Source organism: Macaca nemestrina, chromosome 17, assembly GCF_043159975.1.
Source record: "Macaca nemestrina isolate mMacNem1 chromosome 17, mMacNem.hap1, whole genome shotgun sequence".
In the NCBI taxonomy this organism is placed as follows: Eukaryota; Metazoa; Chordata; class Mammalia; order Primates; family Cercopithecidae; genus Macaca; species Macaca nemestrina.
In genome coordinates this window covers 34,848,683-34,867,054 of record NC_092141.1, presented here as the reverse complement: position 1 = coordinate 34,867,054, position 18,372 = coordinate 34,848,683, and the positions used below count along the sequence as shown (strand labels likewise).

Here is an 18,372-nt window from a genome sequence, read left to right as displayed (position 1 = left end):
ACACCCAGACTTTGTGCTTTATTTGGGCTTCTGCAAGAAAAGCCATGCTTCACACTGAAAAAGGGCCTTGTGGTTGATACATTATCTTAGTCAGCAGTGACCATTGAAATTCCACTTATTTAGGAAAGGCCTGAATGTCTCTCAGACTGTAGGGCTTGTTTGCCTGATTGTTTTCTCCTAGTTATTTCTCTACTCAGTCACCTGGACACCTAAAAACATTTACTATTCCCTGCTTCCACCTCCATCCCCATCCTGTTGGGCCTGACTTATTGTGAAATCCACATTGCCAAATTTTCTGCATTGACCTACTACTGTTGCTATTAACAGTGACAGATAAAGGTTAGCTTTCTAGAAGAGACCTCCCCATTTCTTTCTCCTTTCTCTATTTCACTTTACTACAAGACTTTTACTACAAGACTTGTCTACTTAAAAATTGTATTCATTTCCCTTTCCATTCCTTTAGGAGCATAGTGAGAAGAAGCAACGGGTCAGGTTCCAGCTTGAGATCTCTAGCAATCCAGAGGAGCAACGCAGCAGCATACTGCATTTGCAGGAGGCTGTGCGGCAGCATGTGGCCCAAATACGACAGCTTGAGAAGCAGATGTATTCTATCATGAAGGTAGTCACTGCAGATAGATAGTTCGAGGACCAGGAAGTCTCCTAGAACAAGGGTTATCTCTCAGTTTCTATTCTGGTTCCCTAGTCTTTGCAGGATGACAGTAAGAATGAGAATCTGCTTGACCTGAACCAGAAGCTTCAGTTGCAGTTAAACCAGGAGAAGGCCAACCTGCAGCTGGAAAGTGAAGAACTGAATATCCTCATCAGGTGCCCCAGCATTCTTTCCTTGCCCTTTTCCAGTGCCCCAGCTATAGGCAGTTCTCTTTTTTTTTTTTTTTTTTGAGACGGAGTCTCGCTCTGTCGCCCAGGCTGGAGTGCAGTGGCTGGATCTCAGCTCACTGCAAGCTCCGCCTCCCGGGTTCACGCCATTCTCCTGCCTCAGCCTCCCGAGTAACTGGGACTACAGGCGCCCGCCACCGCGCCCGGCTAGTTTTTTGTATTTTTTAGTAGAGACGGAGTTTCACCGTGTTAGCCAGGATGGTCTCGATCTCCTGACCTCGTGATCCATCCGTCTCGGCCTCCCAAAGTGCTGGGATTACAGGCTTGAGCCACCGCGCCCGGCCGGCAGTTCTCTTTCTTGAGGTCTAGTGTGCATTATCAAAGGCTGATGTAGGAGTAGGTTCAGGCAGCTCTTCCTGAATAAGAAAATGGGTAGTTGGGAAGGATCACTTTTCTTTTTTTTTTAGAGACAAGGTGGTCTCACTACGTTGACCAGGCTGGTCTGGAACTCCTGGGCTCAAGCAGTCCTTCTGTCTTGGCCTCCCAAAGTGCTGGGATTACAGGCGTGAGCTGGGATTACCACACCCAGCTGAAAGATCACTGTGGTCGCCTTGATACTATGCGTCTGAACTGAAAAGATCTTTTTTTTTTTTAATGAACCTGACATAGATATATGAAAATATCTTGAAGTTGATCAGCATACAATTGCAGATAAAATCGTAGGAGTTATTAGTGGGAAGACACTACTTTATCAAGAAGCTATAGAGCTGAAAGTTGGGATTTGTGCTTCTATGACCTAGAATGTCAGCAGCAATAAATTCAGTAAAAAAAAATTTAGGGACTGGCTAACCCAGAATAGGTTAATTTCTGAGTTTACCTCCTGCATCATTCTAGAGCATTCTATCCCACCCCCTACCCATGTGCTATTTCCCTTACTGGCTTTGGCTCCCCTGTCCACTTATAGGTGTTTTAAGGATTTCCAACTGCAGCGGGCTAACAAGATGGAGCTGCGAAAGCAGCAAGAAGATGTGAGTGTGGTCCGTCGCACTGAGTTTTACTTTGCTCAGGCACGGTGGCGCCTGACAGAGGAAGATGGACAGCTGGGAATTGCTGAATTAGAACTGCAGAGGTTCCTCTACAGCAAGGTATCTGGGGTATATGGTCACACAAAGGCAGCTGTATTGAGAAACATTGACCTAGCTTAGGAGTCTAACTCATAAAAGAGAAATAAAAAGGGGCTAATTATTATATGATTATTAATGATAGTATGATTGGAAACATGAGCAGAGCTTCCTTTGACACATCTGTTTATAATGAATGATACACATACAGCTCTGATGCCATAGGGGAAAGTAACAATGAACAAATAAATAAAATATTTTTCAAAAAAATGATACAGGCCATGTGTGGTGGTTCATGCCTGTAATCCTATAACTCTGGAAGGCTAAGGTGGGAGGATTGCTTGAAGTCAAGAGTTCAACAAAAATTTTAAAAATTAGCTGGGCATCGTGGTGCATACCTGTGGTCCCAGCTACTTGGTAGGCTGAGGCAGGAGGATTGCTTGAGCCCTGGAGTTCGAGCCTGCAGTGAGCTGTGATCACACCACTGCACTCCAGCCTGGGCAACAGAGTGAGACCCTGTCTCTGAAAAAGAAAATAAATAATTAAAAACATATATGATAGGCCGGGCATGGTGGCTCACACTTATAATCCCAGCACTCTGGAAGGCCGAGGCAGGTGCATCACCTGAGGTCAGGAGTTGAAGACCAGCCAACACGGTGAAACCCCATCTCTACTAATAATACAAAAATTAGCCAGGCGTGGTGGTGCACCCCTGTGGTCCCAGCTACTCGGGAGGCTGAAGCAGGAGAATCGTTTGAACCTGGGAGGTGGATGTTGCAGTGAGCCAAGATCGTGCCACTGCACTTCAGCCTGGTGACAGAGTGAGACTCTATCTAAAAATAAAATGAAAGTCAGTTGGGTGTGGTGGTGTGCATCTGTAATCCCAGCTACTCAGGAGGCTAAAGCAGGAGAATCGCTTGAACCCAGGAGATGGATGTTGCAGTGAGCCAAGATTGTGCCACTGCACTTCAGCCTGGGCAACAGAGTGAGACCCTATCTCAAAAAAAATAAAATAGAATAAGATACAGATACAGATGAGTTTGATCAAATACTTCTCTTGTTGAGTAAGAAGATGATCCCTAGAAGTATGGTCCAGAGGCAAATAATCTTTCATGTCCAGCTTGGAATAGGATATTCTAATACTGACATTCAGCTTTTCTGCCATTGATGTAAAGAAGGCAGTATTATTTATTACTTTCTCCTACAAGGGGCATTTGGAAATGAATTAGAAGATTTTTTAATGTCACAATGGCTAGATAGTACTATCAGCATTTAGTGTCCTGGACAATAGTGCCCATGAGACACACTGGATTAAAGAGTTTTGACTGTATGAGTTTGAAGGAGATATCAAAGTTGGGATTAGGCATATGTAGAGCCTGAAAACAAACTGGATACATAGCAATTGTCTAGTAGACTTCTGAGAAAGGTTTATTATAATAGATGGGGCAAAACTGTCTTTATAGGTGAATAAATCTGATGACACAGCAGAACATCTTCTGGAGTTGGGCTGGTTTACTATGAACAACCTCCTCCCCAATGCTGTCTATAAGGCAAGTCTTTTTTCCCCATTCCTAGTCCATTTGCATATTTTTAGCACAGGGCATTTATAACGGCCGTTCAATATAAATCCACTATGGAAAACAATGTGGTGATCTGAGAGGGTGAAAGCTTGCCCAGCTTAGCAGTACCATTGCTTCTCCTCTCATTCTGCAGAGGATTTGGGGGTTGCTTTATGGCAGGAAGGACATTGGGTTGGGCTGTTGTTTACTCTCTATCCTACAGGTAGTACTGCGGCCCCAGAGCTCCTGCCAGTCTGGGCGACAGCTAGCTCTCCGCCTCTTCAGCAAAGTTCGGCCCCCTGTTGGGGGTATCTCTGTTAAGGAGCATTTTGAGGTTAGTAAGCAGTCCCTTGGGGACCTGGGAACAAAGGACATTCAAAAGCCAGCTGTGTGTTACACGATATTAGGAGTAGGTAAACTGATCATGGTGTCTGAGCTTAATTACTTCTTGAATCTTTCTCCTTTTTAGGTAAATGTGGTGCCTCTCACCATCCAGCTGACACACCAGTTCTTCCATAGAATGATGGGCTTTTTCTTTCCTGGCCGAAGTGTGGAAGATGATGAAGTTGGTGATGAAGAGGATAAGTCCAAACTGGTGACTACTGGTGAGAACTTTTATGGTGGAGCCCCAAAAGAATAGGGTAGCAGCCCCAAAGACAGCTGAGACTTCAGAATGAGGATGGATGACAGCTGGTGCACTTGCTTTTTCATAGGAATACCAGTGGTGAAGCCTCGGCAGCTGATTGCAACAGATGATGCAGTACCACTGGGCCCTGGGAAGGGTGTGGCACAGGGTTTGACTCGGAGTTCTGGGGTCAGAAGGTCATTTCGCAAATCTCCAGAGGTACCAAACATGCCCCTGATGATAGAAAAATGGGAGAGTCCTGAGGTCCTGTTTGGTGTGATTTGGGATTTCTTCGGTTTCCTCTGAGTCCATTCTAGGGATAAAAGAAGAGGGAGATGTTTGGGGTCCTGAGTTTCTTCTGATGGATTCAGGGCTCATACTCCTTGCCTGCCTTTCTTAGCACCCTGTGGATGACATTGACAAGATGAAAGAGCGAGCTGCCATGAACAACTCCTTCATCTACATAAAGATTCCACAGGTTCCACTGTGTGTCAGCTACAAGGTCTGCACCTTTCAAGTACTTTGTAGAACAGGGTGGGCAGGGAACCAGATAAGATCAGAGATTCTAGACAGGGAGACAGCTAGGTTGTTTGTGACGCTGAGCTGTGGGTGATATATCTGCTGTTCCCTCTGCTACCCTCAAGAGTCAGCACCATTACGAGACTGAGATTAAGGGGAAACCAGTATATATAGGTTACTATTGTAGGCCTTGTGCTCAAGTGACTGGCTTGGACTCAAAATGGCAGCTGATGTATTTCCCACCCCTCTTTTTTTCTTTCCCCTCCCCCTCCTCTTACAGGGTGAGAAGAACAGTGTGGACTGGGGTGACCTTAACCTGGTGCTGCCCTGTCTGGAGTACCACAACAACACATGGACATGGCTAGACTTTGCCATGGCTGTCAAAAGGGACAGCCGCAAAGCCCTGGTTGCCCAGGTATCCCGCCAGGGCTCATGGCTGTTTGGTTAACGGGGCTGGCAGGCAGATCCTCTTTTGGGGAGCCTTTCGTTTTAGAATCCATGAATAAATATCCTTGGGAAAGGGCAGGTGCATGTGGTGAGTGACTTCTATGCCTGCCCTCTCCATGACCTCACTCAGATTATTAAATTCAATGTTTATTGAGTGTTTCATATATCACCATTGATTTTAGGGAACTGAGAGCTAACACAACCTAAAGTTTAGAAGGAGTTATCATTAGACTGTAAGCTTCTTGAAAGCAGAGACCATTGTATGTGAATTGCCCCATTGTGCCTTGGATGTGTTTAATAAATCTTTATTGTCTTGGTTCATTTTGATTTATTCTGCCTGCCCACTAATATTTACCTTTTCCTTTACTCCTCTCCAATCTGCCAGGTGATCAAAGAGAAGCTAAGACTGAAGCCTGCAACAGGCTCTGAGGTCCGGGGAAAGCTAGAAACTAAATCGGATCTGAACATGCAACAGCAGGAAGAGGAGGAGAAAGCCCGGCTCCTCATTGGTTTAAGTGTGGGCGACAAGAACCCTGGCAAGAAGTCCATCTTTGGCAGGCGCAAATGATTTGGCGATTCGAGTGGCTACAGTACAGGATCTGACTCTGGCTCAGGCTCCAGGGACTTGTGGGTGGGAGGGGCTTCCCTTTATCCACCAGGATTTGTGGGTGTCAGAGCCCCTAGGCATTGCTGTTCACCACCTGCCCTGTTCACTGCAGGGCATGGTGGACAGTAATGCTGAGTTCCATTTCACGCTGATCAGGTTCAGGGCCAGAGAGACAACAAGAGAGCAAGACCCAGGGAACGGGCCCAGGGCAGGACCCTATTCCTCGGGGTCAAGTGAAAGGGTAGGGGGATAGTCCTGATCAAGTGTGATAAATTTTTATAAACATATATAAATATATATATATTATATATATTTCTAAGTGTAACTGTCCTCCCTCTGTGCCAGGAAACGGGAGGGGGCTGATCCTCTGATCCTCACTCCACTGCCATGTATGAAAGAGGTATTGGTGTTCTGAGCGGCGATCAACCCCTCCCCAGTCTCTGTGCTAAGTTCACTTGGGAGGATGGCAGTAGGAGCCAGGGCTGGCCATGGGTCCCCTACCCTTCCCCCTAGGATATGCCCTGGAAAATGGCAAAATGATTTAAAGAGAAAAAAAAAGATATTTTAAATTTGATGCTCATTTTTTGTGTGTGTGTGGAGTGCCTGCATTCAATCTGTATCCCTTCCTCATCAACCCAAGACATCCTGCAGCTGCCACTCTGAGGGTGGCCCCTTCTTCTCTGCCCTGAAGCTGTATTACAGAAATTTCTAGTCCTAGTGTGACTCTGGCCCCATGCTGATGGGTTTCTGCACACTGGAAGAGGCGGGGCTCGTGCCATGCAGCATCAGGGAGAGGAATTGCTTATGTAACTGGGACAGCAGATTTAGCAGAGAGAGGAGGCAGAGGCTGGGGATGGGAGCAGTAAGCTGTCGGCAGGGGCAAAACACCCGGGTGGCTGTTCCTCACAAGGTAGGCTGTGGGGCTCTGACAGCCTACTGAGGGGAGGAGAGGGAGACATGGGCTTGAGGCCTGGGGGGCTTGAGGCCTGGGAAGTTCCTGGTTAGGAGCATGGCAGTGATTACCCAATGTGGGGGTGGGGCAGGGAGGCTGTACTATGAAAGCATCACAGCCCAATACTGAGGTGCAGGCTGTATTATTAATGTATCATGGTGAAAATGTCCAACAATTATTTTCCTAGAGGATTTGAATTGTGTCCAGGAAATCCAGGGCTTAGCACAAAGCAAGGGTAACGGGAATTTTGCCTCATGCTCAAAAATGTACCTCTAAGGGTTGAGACTTAAGGGGAGGGAGTGCCTAGTAAGATGGGTGGAACCTGCTATGCCTCAGGAGCAGAAAGTTTAGAGTGGCTCCCTTGGTTCTCAGCAGGGTGGCAACATCCGGGGCCCCTGGGCCCGAGGCTGGAAGAGCCTCTGGTCAGATGTGGGAACCATCAGGTCAGATCTGGAAGAACTCTGGGAACTACGGGGGCATCACTATCTGCACCGGGAGTCCCTAAAGCCAGCCCCACTACTGAAGTCTCTGCCAGAGTGGCCAGTGCCTCAGTTCATCAACCTCTTTCTACCAGAGTTTCCCATTAGGCCCATTAGGGGGCAGCAGCAGCTGAAGGTAAGTCAGTGGAATCCCTGAGTCGGGTCTCAGTCTTTGGGAGAAGTTGGAAATGACCAGTCTCAACTGGCCTGTTTTCCATTTCTCTGTACAGATTTTAGGCCTTGTGGCTAAAGGCTCCTTTGGAACTGTCCTCAAGGTGCTAGATTGCACCCAGAAAGCTATATTTGCAGTGAAGGTAGGGGCTTAGGTACCACATTATTCTCTAGTCTCTGTTTCCAGTCTTGATTCCAGAGAGGTTGGGAGGAGTAAACAATTCAATAGCACTATCCTCTATGAGTCATCACTACTCTCCTTTTATAGGTGGTGCCCAAGGTAAAGGTCCTACAGAGGGACACTGTGAGGCAGTGCAAAGAGGAGGTTAGCATCCAGGTATGCACAGAGTCCTGGAAAGGATTGTGGGAAGAGCTGGGCCACAGGTAGGGAAAGTACCTTTCTTGACCACCACCTTTTCCTGGTTCTGCCTCCTCCATCTGCTTCAGCCTAGTTTGACACTAAAGTAGGTCCTGGGAAAAGTATCTATCAGCTCTCAACACAGTTTTCTCATGTCCTACCAGGGAAATCTCTTAAGCATGTCCCAGTGTATTCCTTAGTATTTGCTGGTTCTAGGATTACCAGATAGTTCCAATTATTGAGTTCCTCTGAACTGAGAGATGAGGCAGCAGTTCCCCATCTGCGCATCTGAGTAAAACCTGAGTTCTCGGCTGCCTTTATTCTCAATGACCATGTTCCTCCCTAACTTCCTGTTTGCTTTGTCCCTAGCGACAGATCAACCATCCCTTTGTACACAGCTTGGGGGACAGCTGGCAGGGAAAACGGCACCTTTTCATTAGTGAGTGACTGGACTCTCTCCTCATCCCCCAGGGTCCTTGTGCTATATCCCCACCTGAGATTATCTCTTTGGCTTGTTCTGCCTTTGCTCTGTCCCCCTTCTCATGGCACCTCTCCGTCCCAAAGGGAGGGGGAACAGCAAGTGGTATCATTTTGGGCAGGAGGCCTACAATGCCTTGAGCCCAGGCATTGCAGCTCCCAAACATTGCCTAGACTTCTGGCAATGTATGTAGCTTCACACTGGCTTTGCAGTGTGTAGCTACTGCAGCACAGATCTGTACTCCCTTTGGTCGGCTGTTGGCTGCTTTCCTGAGGCTTCCATCCGTCTCTTTGCTGCCGAGTTGGTCCTGGTACTGTGTAAGTGAAACAGTGGTAAAGGAAATGGGGAGGGAAGATTTAAGTTGGGAAGGAGAGTAAAGAATTAATATAAATAATGGAGGTCAAAGAATAGGAGAGGGATGGGATGAGGGCTACTAGGGAAACTGGAAAGGACAGAAAAGCTGCAGCACGCCCCATACTTGTTATCCACAGGTTATCTCCATGACTTGGGTATCATGCATCGAGATGTGAAGGTAGAGTTAAGTGCTTTTTTCCCTTTGTCTGAGAAAGAGTCTCAATAAGAAGTCCCAACAAGTCCAAGAAGTTAGGGAGCAGAGAACTGTAGACATTGGGGCCCCCATGGGTGCCAAGGATTTGGGCAAGGGCTCTCTGAGTATAGATTTGAGTGCTGAGTAGGGCATAACCTTCAGCTGGGGTGTATACATGATGAAAGAGAGTTGAAAGGAAGAGGAAGAATTACTTCTCACCTGTGATCTTTCAGATGGAGAATATTCTTCTAGATGAACGAGGTAAGTATTTTTCCTTCCCTAGCCCCAGGATGAGAGGTACTTTGGGAATAAATCATGGCTGACGAGGGGTGGAACAGTGGTGCGGTTGCCTTACCTTCTTTATAGGCCATCTGAAACTGACAGACTTTGGTCTGTCCCGCCACCTGCCCCAGGGAGCTCGAGCCTACACTATCTGTGGCACTCTTCAGTACATGGGTGAGAGAGGTTAAAGCTGATGGGTAAGCATTGGGCAGGAGGATAGCTAAAGGATGTCAGTGATGAGTGTCTTTGAAATCTGTAGCCCCAGAGGTCCTAAGTGGAGGACCTTACAACCATGCCGCTGATTGGTGGTCCCTGGGTGTCTTGCTTTTCTCTCTGGCAACGGGAAAGGTGAGAGAATACTAGTAGTTTTGGGCAGAGAAGAGCTTTGCCTGTGGGGGGAAGAAGGAAGACCTTAGGAAATCTTGTCTTATTCCTACTAAGGAAGGAACCCCTACCCCCATCCCCACTCCCTACCTCTTAACTCAGTTTCCAGTGGCTGCAGAGAGAGATCATGTGGCCATGTTGGCAAGTGTGACCCACAGTGACTCTGAGATCCCAGCTTCTCTTAACCAGGGCCTCTCACTCCTGCTCCATGAGGTAAGGATGAGCGCTGCTTTCCTTCTTGGCTACCAAACCATTCATGCTCTCCTGCCTTCATTAAAGTGATGTTTCCTCATTCCTCTCATTAATTTTTTTTGGGGGGGGCTCCAACTTTTACTTAACTACCTAACTACTTGCCATCTAAGCTGTACTGAGTCTCATTCCTAAGTTCCTGGTCCCCCAAATCTCCTCCCCATCTAGAACAGAGAAGTCCCTTCTGAGAGAGTGGAGCACTGTACACTCATCTGAAAACTCACAAGTACAGCTCCTTATTCCCACCTTTGCCCCAAATTAGCCTCTATTTCTCCCTCTTTTACAAATCATCTACTCTTCAGGGTTCTTATTCCTACCCTCCACAGCTCCACGAACTTCTTTCTTCTTTTCCATCCTTTCTGTTCAGGCCTTTCCTGTCCTAGTCATCATCCTTCATGCTCTATTTTCCTTCAGCTCTTATGCCAGAACCCCCTCCATCGTCTACGTTATCTGCATCACTTCCAGGTCCACCCTTTCTTTCGGGGTGTGGCCTTTGACCCAGAGCTCCTACAGAAGCAGCCAGTGAACTTTGTCACGGAGACACAAGCTACGCAGCCCAGTTCAGCAGAGACCATGCCCTTCGACGACTTTGACTGTGATCTGGAGTCCTTCCTGCTCTACCCTATCCCTGCTTGAGCCTCTCTACTATAAATTGGGGCCTGGTTGGGAGCCTGAAGATCTCCATCACTGCCCACTCAGTATGACCACCTTGATAATCCAGTTTATTTTTATTTTGTAGCCTCACCGTTCTGTTCTCCTAGGCTTTAGACCAGAGTTCCAACCTTGGACATTCTGCTACTGGCAGCCACAGCTGGCCCTATTCCTTCCCTATCATACAACCTACCTCTCAATTCAACATCTCAGATCAGGGTGGTGACCTTTTCCTTTTCTTTACTTCTCCAGTGCTCTTACCCTCAGGCTCTCAGCCAGGGCTGCTTCCACTTGTTTCCTTTCTTGAGCAATAATAATACTTCATGGGTTCCCAGGGTGCTATTGATGTGTTTAATAGGCTTGTCAGAAGCAATATGAATTTTTATTTTTATTTTTATTTTTATTTTTTTTGAGACAGAGTCTCACTCTGTTGCCCAGGCTGGAGTGCAGTGGCACAATCTCAGCTCACTGCAACCTCCGCCTCCCGGGTTCAAGTGATTTTCATGCCTCAGTCTCCTGAGTAGCTGGGATTACAGGTGCACACCATTATGCCCAGCTAATTTTTGTATTTTTTAGTAGAGACAGGGCTTCACCATGTTGGCCAGCCTGGTCTCAAACTCCTGACCTCAAGTGATCGGCCTGCCTCGGCCTCCCAAAGTGCTGGAATTATAGGTGTGAGCCACTGCACCAGGCCCCCCGACTTTTTTTTTTTTTTTTGAGATAGGGTCTCACTCTTGTCACCCAGGTTGGAGTGCAGTGGCACGATCTCAGCTCACTGCAACCTTCACAGGCATGAGCCTCCACACCCAGCCTGTGAATTTTTCAAAAGTCTTAAAAGCTGGCATTTCAACCCCTACATAATACAGCTAAAAAATATAGTCTGGGAGCTTGAGGCCAGTCTGCAATAAATCTAATTTTTAAAAATTGAAAAGTGAATAAAATAATCTAGTGAGGAAGAAAATAGAAACTGAAACATGGGTAGGTTAAATGTCTTCTCTAGGTCTCTAATTGGAACAGTTATCCAAAATAAAACTTCTTTGAAAAGCATAGGATTATTAAACGGATAATTTATCCTAGTCAGCCCATGATTCAGTTTCTGATGGGCAAACCAAGAGATTAAGAGGCATGCATCAACCTTAAGATATAAAGTTATTTGGGAGGCCAAGGTGGGCAGATCAGTTGAGGTCAAGAGTTTGAGACCAGTGTGGCCAACATGGTGAAACCTTGTCTCTACTAAAAAATACAAAAATTAGGCCGGGCGCGGTGGCTCAAGCCTGTAATCCCAGCACTTTGGGAGGCCGAGGCGGGCGGATCACAAGGTCAAGAGATCGAGACCACAGTGAAACCCCGTCTCTACTAAAAATACAAAAAAAAAAAATTAGCCGGGCGCGGTGGCGGGCGCCTGTAGTCCCAGCTACTCAGGAGGCTAAGGCAGGAGAATGGTGGGAACCCGGGAGGCGGAGCTTGCAGTGAGCTGAGATCGCGCCACTGCACTCCAGCCTGGGCAACAGCGTGTGACTCCGTCTCAAAAAAAAAAAAAAAAAAAATACAAAAATTAGCTGGGCGTGGTGCTGCACATCTGTAGTCCCAGCTACTTGGAAGGCTGAGGCAGGAGAATTGCTTGAACCCTGGAGACCAAGGTTGCAGTGAGCTGAGATTGTGCCATTGCACTCCTGGGCGACAGAGGTAGACTCTGTCTCAAAAGAAAAAGAAAAGATTTAAGGTTAGAGACATATCTCAATAACCTTTTCCTTTAGTAAGGAAAATCATCTGGACCTTAATATACAGTTTGGGCCTTTATGACTTCTTTTCATTTTTCTTTATTCACAATTTTCATTTTTGTCCTGAGACTTGAGGGTAAGTAAGTTTTAATCCAGACCATATTATTCAGTTATATCTAATCTCTCTAGACAAAAGACAGTCTGGAGAGTACTCTGTAGTTCTGTTTATTAATTCTGTCTCTAGATTAAACCAGATTTCCCTATGCATAGCTGGCATTTTATTGGCCTCTGCAGAATTGCTTTTTCTGGATTGGACTTTGGTAATCCATATGAAAATCTCTATGAAATTTAATTGCTGGCCAGGTGTGGTGGCTCACACCTGTAATCCCAGCACTTTGGGAGGCCGAGGTAGGCGGATCACCTGAGGTCAGGAGTTCGAGACCAGCCTGGGCAACATGGTGAAACCCTGTCTCTACCAAAAAAATACAAAAATTAGCCGGTCATGGTGGCGCACATGGTAGTCCCAGCTACTCAGGAGGCTGAGGGGGAAGAACTGCTTGAACCCAGGAGGTGGAGGTTGCAATGAGTAAAGATCGTGCCACTGCATCTAGCCTGAGCAACAGAGTGAGATCCTGTCTCAGGAAAAAAAATAAATTTAATTGCTGTGGATACTGTAAAGGGTGTTTATCATAACAGTTCATAATGTTCTATTTAAGAATGCATGGGAGAAATTTTCTCTGGACCCAGTTTTCCTAATTGCTGTTTGGTTTTTACCTTAAGGACACTAAATATTCAACTGATTGTATTTTTCTGTTTATACTGATAGTAGACCATTTAGAGCCCAATTTGTGGCCTACCTTCAGCAAGTGTTTATGTATTTTGTATGCTAGTCATGTTCTTGGTTCTGTCCTCCTTTTCTACTTTTCTTTTCCTTATTCTCATTTTTCTAAGTTTTAATCCTTTTATATTACTATAATATCTACATCTTTGTAAGCCTTCTTGTAATAAGGTTGGGATATAAATAAATAAATAAGACAATGTATCCTTTATCCTTTTATCTCATTTGTTTCTCTTTAGACACTTTTATTACTTTTTTAAAGTTGTGATGACCAGAACTACACACTGGATAAAAACTGAATACTAAAAATAGGAATTAATGGTTTCCAAAATAGTTGTTAAGAGCATTCGATTGGAATTTGGGAGATCTGATGCCTGGATCCACCAATAACTATCCCATCGTCTTTTTTTTTTTTTTTTTTTGGTGGGGATGGAGTCTTGCTCTGTTGCCCAGGTTGGAGTGCAGTGGCGCGATCTCGGCTCACTGTAGCCTCTGCCTCCTGGGTTCCAACAATTCTCCTGCCCCAGCCTCCTGGTAGCTGGGATTACAGGTGCATGCCATCACACCCGGCTAATTTTTGTGTTCTGAGACGGGGTTTCGCCATGTTGGCGAGGCTGGTGTGGAACTCCTGACCTCAGATGATCCACCCACCTTGGCCTCCCAAAGTGCTGGGATTACAGGCGTGAGCCACGACGCCCAGGCTCTCATCGTCTTAATAAGTCATTTTAACCTCTCTGGATCTTAGTTTCCTGGTATGTAAAATAACCACTGGTTCTTAATTGTGGGGTATGGGTTCAGATTTCTGTGATGCTGAAATTTAAATAAGATGATATAAATAAATGATATGAATAAATTATTCATATCATTTCTTTTCTTTTCTTTCCCCTTCCCCTTTCCTTTTCCTTTTCTTTAAGAGATGGAATTTCGCCATGTAGCCCAGGCTGGTCTTGAACTCCTGGGCTCTAGTGATCCGCCTGCCTTGGCCTCTCAAAGTGCTAGGATTATAGGCATGAGCCATTGTGCCTGGCCTGTGATGCCTTTTTTTTTTTTTTTTTTTTTTGAGATTGAGTTTTGCTCTTGTCACCCAGACTGGAGTGCAATGCTGCAATCTCAGCACACTGTAACTTCCACCTCCCGGGCTCAAGTGATTCTTCTGTCTCAGCCTCCCAAGTAGCTGGGATTATAGGCGCCCGCCACCACGCCCAGCTAATTTTTGTATTTTTAGTAGAGATGGGGTGTCACCATGTTGACTAGGCTGGTCTCAAACTCCTGACCTCAGGTGATCCACCCGTCTTGGCCTCCCAAAGTGCTGGGATTACAGGCGTGAGCCACTGCTCGCAGCCCTGTGATGCTTTTTCAAAGGACAGATGCAGAGGATTTTATAATACTGTGTTAATTAATATTCAGGTCACCTAACATATGGCTTTTGTGGTTACAGCAGCACAATTGGTTAAGGTCCTTAAGAAATGGTTAACATAATGTCACTAGGGTTTAAGGTCCTTAAGAAATGGTTAACATAATGTCACTAGGGTTTAAGGTCCTTAAGAAATGGTTAACATAATGTCACTAGGGTTTAAGGTCCTTAAGAAATGGTTAACATAATGTCACTAGGGTCTCTTTCCTAGGTCATATTAGTTTAGAGACCATAATCACATGAATGTAGTTTGAATTATTTCTTACCAAATGGGAACATTTTCAACATACTCTCTTCAGTAGTCTATTACAGCAGTGATTCTCAGGATGCAGTGGAGGGGGTGACAGAAAAATCAAGGTTTTGGCTGGGTATTGTGGCTCACACCTGTAATCCCAGCACTTTGGGAGGTCGAGGTGGGAGGATCACTTCAGGACTTCCAGGACAGCTTGGGCAACACAGTGAGACCTCGTCTGTATAAAAATATAAAAAAAAATAACCAGGTGTCATGATGGTCCTGTAGTACCCAGCTACTCAGGAGGCTGAGATGGGAGGATTGCTCGAGCTCAGAAGCTCCAGGTTATGATCATAACCTGAAGCTATGATTTGGCCACTGCACTGCAGTCTGGGTGACAGAGTGAGAAAGAAAAAGAAAAAAAAGAAGAGGGCCAGGCGCAGTGGCTCACCCCTGTAATCCCAGCACTTTGGGAGGCTGAGGCAGGTGGATCACGAGGTCAAGAGATTGAGACCACCCTGGCCAGTATGGTAAAACCCCGTCCCTACTAAAAATACAAAAAATTGGACCGGGCGCGGTGGCTCAAGCCTGTAATCCCAGCACTTTGGGAGGCCGAGACGGGCGGATCACAAGGTCAGGAGATCGAGACCATCCTGGCTAACACGGTGAAACCCCGTCTCTACTAAAAAAATACAAAAAAAACCTAGCCGGGCGAGGTGGCGGGCGTCTGTAGTCCCAGCTACTCGGGAGGCTGAGGCAGGAGAATGGCGTGAACCCGGGAGGCGGAGCTTGCAGTGAGCTGAGATCCGGCCACTGCACTCCAGTCTGGGCGACAAAGCGAGACTCTGTCTCAACAACAACAACAACAAAAAATTAGCCAGGCGTGGTGGTGGGCACCTGTAGTCCCAGCTACGTGGGAGGCTGAGGCAGGAGAATCACTTGAACCTGGGAGGCAGAGATTGCAGTGAGCCGAGATTGCGCCAGCGCACTCCAGCCTGGCAACAGAGGGAGACTCTGTCTCAAAAAAAAAAAAGAAAAAAGGCCAGGCACAGTGGCCCAGACCTATAATCCTAGCACTTTGGGAAGCCAAGGCGAGTGGATCACGAGGTCAAGAGATCGAGACCATCCTGACCAACATGGAGAAACCCCGTCACTACTAAAAATACAAATTTAACTGGGCGTGATGGCTCATGCCTGTAATCCCAGCTATTCGGGAGGCTGAGGCAGGAGAACTGCTTGAACCTGGGAGGTGAAGGTTGCAGTGAGCCAAGATTGCACCATTGTACTCCAGCCTGGGCAACAAGAGTGAAACTCCTTCTTAAAAAAGAACGAAAAGGTTCAGAAAGTATAATTTTATAATTTGAAAAAGCACTAACTCTTTCATCCAGTTCTGATGTGATTATCTCTGGAAGGAATTCTCTCCTCCTCTTCCCTCCACCTCCATTCAGAGTCACTGACTTATACCTTTTACTTATTCACATGAAATTGACTTAATTTTAATATATACACCTATATACCCACAAAAATTAAAAATTAAAATTAAAAAAAAAATTCCCAGCCTGGCGCAGTGGCTCACGTCTGTAAATCCTAGCACTTTGGTAGGCCAAGGCGGGTGGATCACGAGGTCAACAAATCAAGACCAGCCTGCCAACACAATGAATCGCTTGAACCTGGGAGGCAGAGGCTGCGGTGAGCCGAGACCACCCCATTGCACTCCAGCAGCCTGGGTGATAGTGAGACCCCCTCTCAAAAAAAAAATAATTCCCTTAGGCCTGGTGCAGTGGCTCATGCGTGTAATCCTAGCACTTTGGGAGGCTAAGGTGGGTGGATCACTTGAGGCCAAGAGTTCGAGACCAGCCTGGCCAACATGGTGAAACCCTGCCTCTATTACAAATACAAAAATTAGGCCAGGCGCGGTGGTTTACGCCTGTAATCCCAGCACTTTGGGAGGCCGAAATGGGCGGATCACAAGGTCAGGAGATCGAGACCATCCTGGCTAACATGATGAAACCCCGTCTCTACTAAAAACTACAGAAAAATTAGCGAGGCGTGGTGGCAGGCGCCTGTAGTCCCAGCTTCTTGGGAGGCTGAGGCAGGAGAATGGTGTGAACCCGGGAGGTGGAGCTTGCAGTGAGCCGAGATGGCGCCACTGCACTCCAGCCTGGGCGATAAAGCAAGACTCTGTCTCAAGAAAAAAAAAACACACGCACACAAAAATTAGCTGGGCATGGTGGTGTGTGCCTGTAATCCCAGCACTCAGAAGGCTAAGGCTCAAGAGTAGCTTGGGTCCAGGAGGCAGAGGTTGAAGTGAGCCAAGATCGTGCCACTGCACTCCAGCCTGAGTGACAGAGTGAGACCGTCTCAAAAAAAAAAAATTTTTTTTTCATTTTTTTAAGTGTACAATCTGAAATGATCTTTTAAATTTATATGCTCTGATTTTTTTTTTTTTTTAATCTAAACGAAACCAGGACCAGGTGCAGTGGCTCATGCCTATAATCACACCACTTTGGGAGGCTGAGGAGGGTTACTTGAGCCCAGGAGGTCGAGGCTACAGTGATCAGCTACCTATAATCAGCTTTGGGCAGCGGCAGTATCATAGCCAATAAGGTTTATCTGAGGCACAATTATTACTGATTATTGCTAATTGAAACAGTGAGTTATGATCATGCCACGGTACTCCACAGAGACCTTGCTTCAAAAAAAAGAGGTCAGGCATGGTGGCCCATGCCTTTAATCCCAGCACTTTGGGAGGCTGAGGCAGGTGGATTACTTGAGGTCAGGAGTTCAAGACCAGCCTGGCCAACGTGGTAAAACCCTGTTTCTACTAAAGAAATACAAAAGCCAGGTGTGGTGGCACGTGCATTTAATCCCAGCCTGGGTGACAGAGCGAGGCGAGACTGTCTCAAAAAAAAGAAATCCGATAGCCTTCACTTGTAATAATGGATATTTAATTCTATATTTCATATTATCTTTTGTAAGAATTTAAGATTAGTCAACACCAATCCTATACTCTTCTAGAAAAGTATCTTTGTAGGCCGGGTGCGGTGGCTCAAGTCTGTAATCCCAGCACTCTGGGAGGCTGAGACGGGCGGATCACGAGGTCAGGAGATCGAGACCATCCTGGCTAACATGGTGAAACCCTGTCTCTACTAAAAAATACAAAAAAAAAAAAAAAAAAAAAAACTAGCCGGGTTAGGTGGCGGGCGCCTGTAGTCCCAGCTACTTGGGAGGCTGAGGCAGGAGAATGGCCTGAACCCGGGAGGTGGAGCTTGCAGTGAGCCGAGATCCGGCTACTACACTCCAGCCTGGGCGACACTCCATCTCAAAAAAAAAAAAAAAGTAAAGTATCTTTGTAGCTCTACTCATTATTTCTTACCTCTAACCTAAGTTACTTTATCACATATTAATCTGTTCATTTGTGCATTTGCTCATTGATGTAATAAATTAGTAATCTCAATTTGCTGGTTATTTGTTTGATAGAGTCTTCAATGTAGAAATCTTGTCAAAACTTTTTTAAAAAAATTAAATAGGCCAGGTCAGTGTGGCTCACGTCTGTAATCCCAGCACTTTCAGAGGCCAAGGCAAGCAGGCAGCTTGAACTCAGGAGTTGAAGACCAGCCTGGGCAACATGGTGAAACCCTGTCTCTACCAAGAACAAAAAATTAGCTGGGCATGGTAGTGTGCACCTATGGTCTCAGCTACTCAAGAGGCTGAGGTGGGAGGATCGCTTAAGCCTGGGAGGCAGAGGTTTCAGTGAACCAAGATTAGCCAAACCACTGTGCCCAGCCCACCTAAGTAATTTTTAATTTGCTAGTATCCACATTCAAAAAGTAAAATGAGGGACCAGGTAGAGTGGCTCATGCCTGTAATCCCAGAACTTTGGGAGGCTGAGGCGGGTGGA

At 46.2% G+C, this 18,372-nt stretch overlaps 2 protein-coding genes across 9 annotated transcripts in view; both read left to right on the top strand.

The window, feature by feature from the left end:
- BLTP2 (bridge-like lipid transfer protein family member 2) overlaps window positions 1-6,296 on the top strand; it is a 32,587-nt gene extending 26,291 nt beyond the window's left edge. For 2 of the 3 annotated variants that reach the window (XM_011731992.3, XM_011731985.3), the window contains exons 30-39: window positions 464-619; window positions 704-825; window positions 1,802-1,982; window positions 3,422-3,508; window positions 3,741-3,851; window positions 3,987-4,122; window positions 4,231-4,361; window positions 4,543-4,644; window positions 4,942-5,076; window positions 5,494-6,296. In XM_011731992.3, coding sequence (XP_011730294.2) covers window positions 464-619; window positions 704-825; window positions 1,802-1,982; window positions 3,422-3,508; window positions 3,741-3,851; window positions 3,987-4,122; window positions 4,231-4,361; window positions 4,543-4,644; window positions 4,942-5,076; window positions 5,494-5,676 — 1,344 coding nt within the window. In that variant the 3' untranslated portion in view covers window positions 5,677-6,296. Of the gene's footprint in view, window positions 1-463; window positions 620-703; window positions 826-1,801; window positions 1,983-3,421; window positions 3,513-3,740; window positions 3,852-3,986; window positions 4,123-4,230; window positions 4,362-4,542; window positions 4,645-4,941; window positions 5,077-5,493 lie in introns of all 3 variants that reach the window. The other variant, XM_071082573.1, reaches the window with a different exon arrangement.
- A 144-nt stretch (window positions 6,297-6,440) lies between these two features.
- On the top strand, window positions 6,441-13,036 carry RSKR (ribosomal protein S6 kinase related). Of its 6 annotated transcripts, none has more exons than XM_024791123.2 (12): window positions 6,441-6,625; window positions 7,043-7,282; window positions 7,377-7,460; window positions 7,586-7,654; window positions 8,045-8,114; window positions 8,366-8,470; window positions 8,645-8,685; window positions 8,934-8,961; window positions 9,067-9,156; window positions 9,242-9,330; window positions 9,469-9,579; window positions 10,030-13,036. In XM_024791123.2, the coding sequence occupies exons 1-12, from the start codon at window positions 6,449-6,451 to the stop codon at window positions 10,249-10,251; spliced, it is 1,326 nt and encodes a 441-aa protein (XP_024646891.2). In that variant the 5' UTR covers window positions 6,441-6,448; the 3' UTR covers window positions 10,252-13,036. The 6 variants fall into 6 exon arrangements, with proteins under 6 accessions (XP_024646891.2, XP_011730315.2, XP_011730307.2 ...); XM_011732013.3 differs by having other exon boundaries at window positions 7,040-7,282; window positions 10,081-13,036; XM_011732005.3 differs by having other exon boundaries at window positions 7,040-7,282.
- Window positions 13,037-18,372: the final 5,336 nt, after the last annotated feature.

Bases quoted from the DNA above. Each gene is read 5' to 3' on its own strand.
- RSKR (XM_011732005.3), top strand. From the start codon at position 6,449: ATGCTGATGGGTTTCTGCACACTGGAAGAGGCGGGGCTCGTGCCATGC. The intron at 6,626-7,039 runs GTAGGCTGTGGG...CTTGGTTCTCAG, and splicing joins GGGTGGCTGTTCCTCACAAG to CAGGGTGGCAACATCCGGGG. The intron at 9,157-9,241 runs GTGAGAGAGGTT...TGAAATCTGTAG, and splicing joins TGGCACTCTTCAGTACATGG to CCCCAGAGGTCCTAAGTGGA.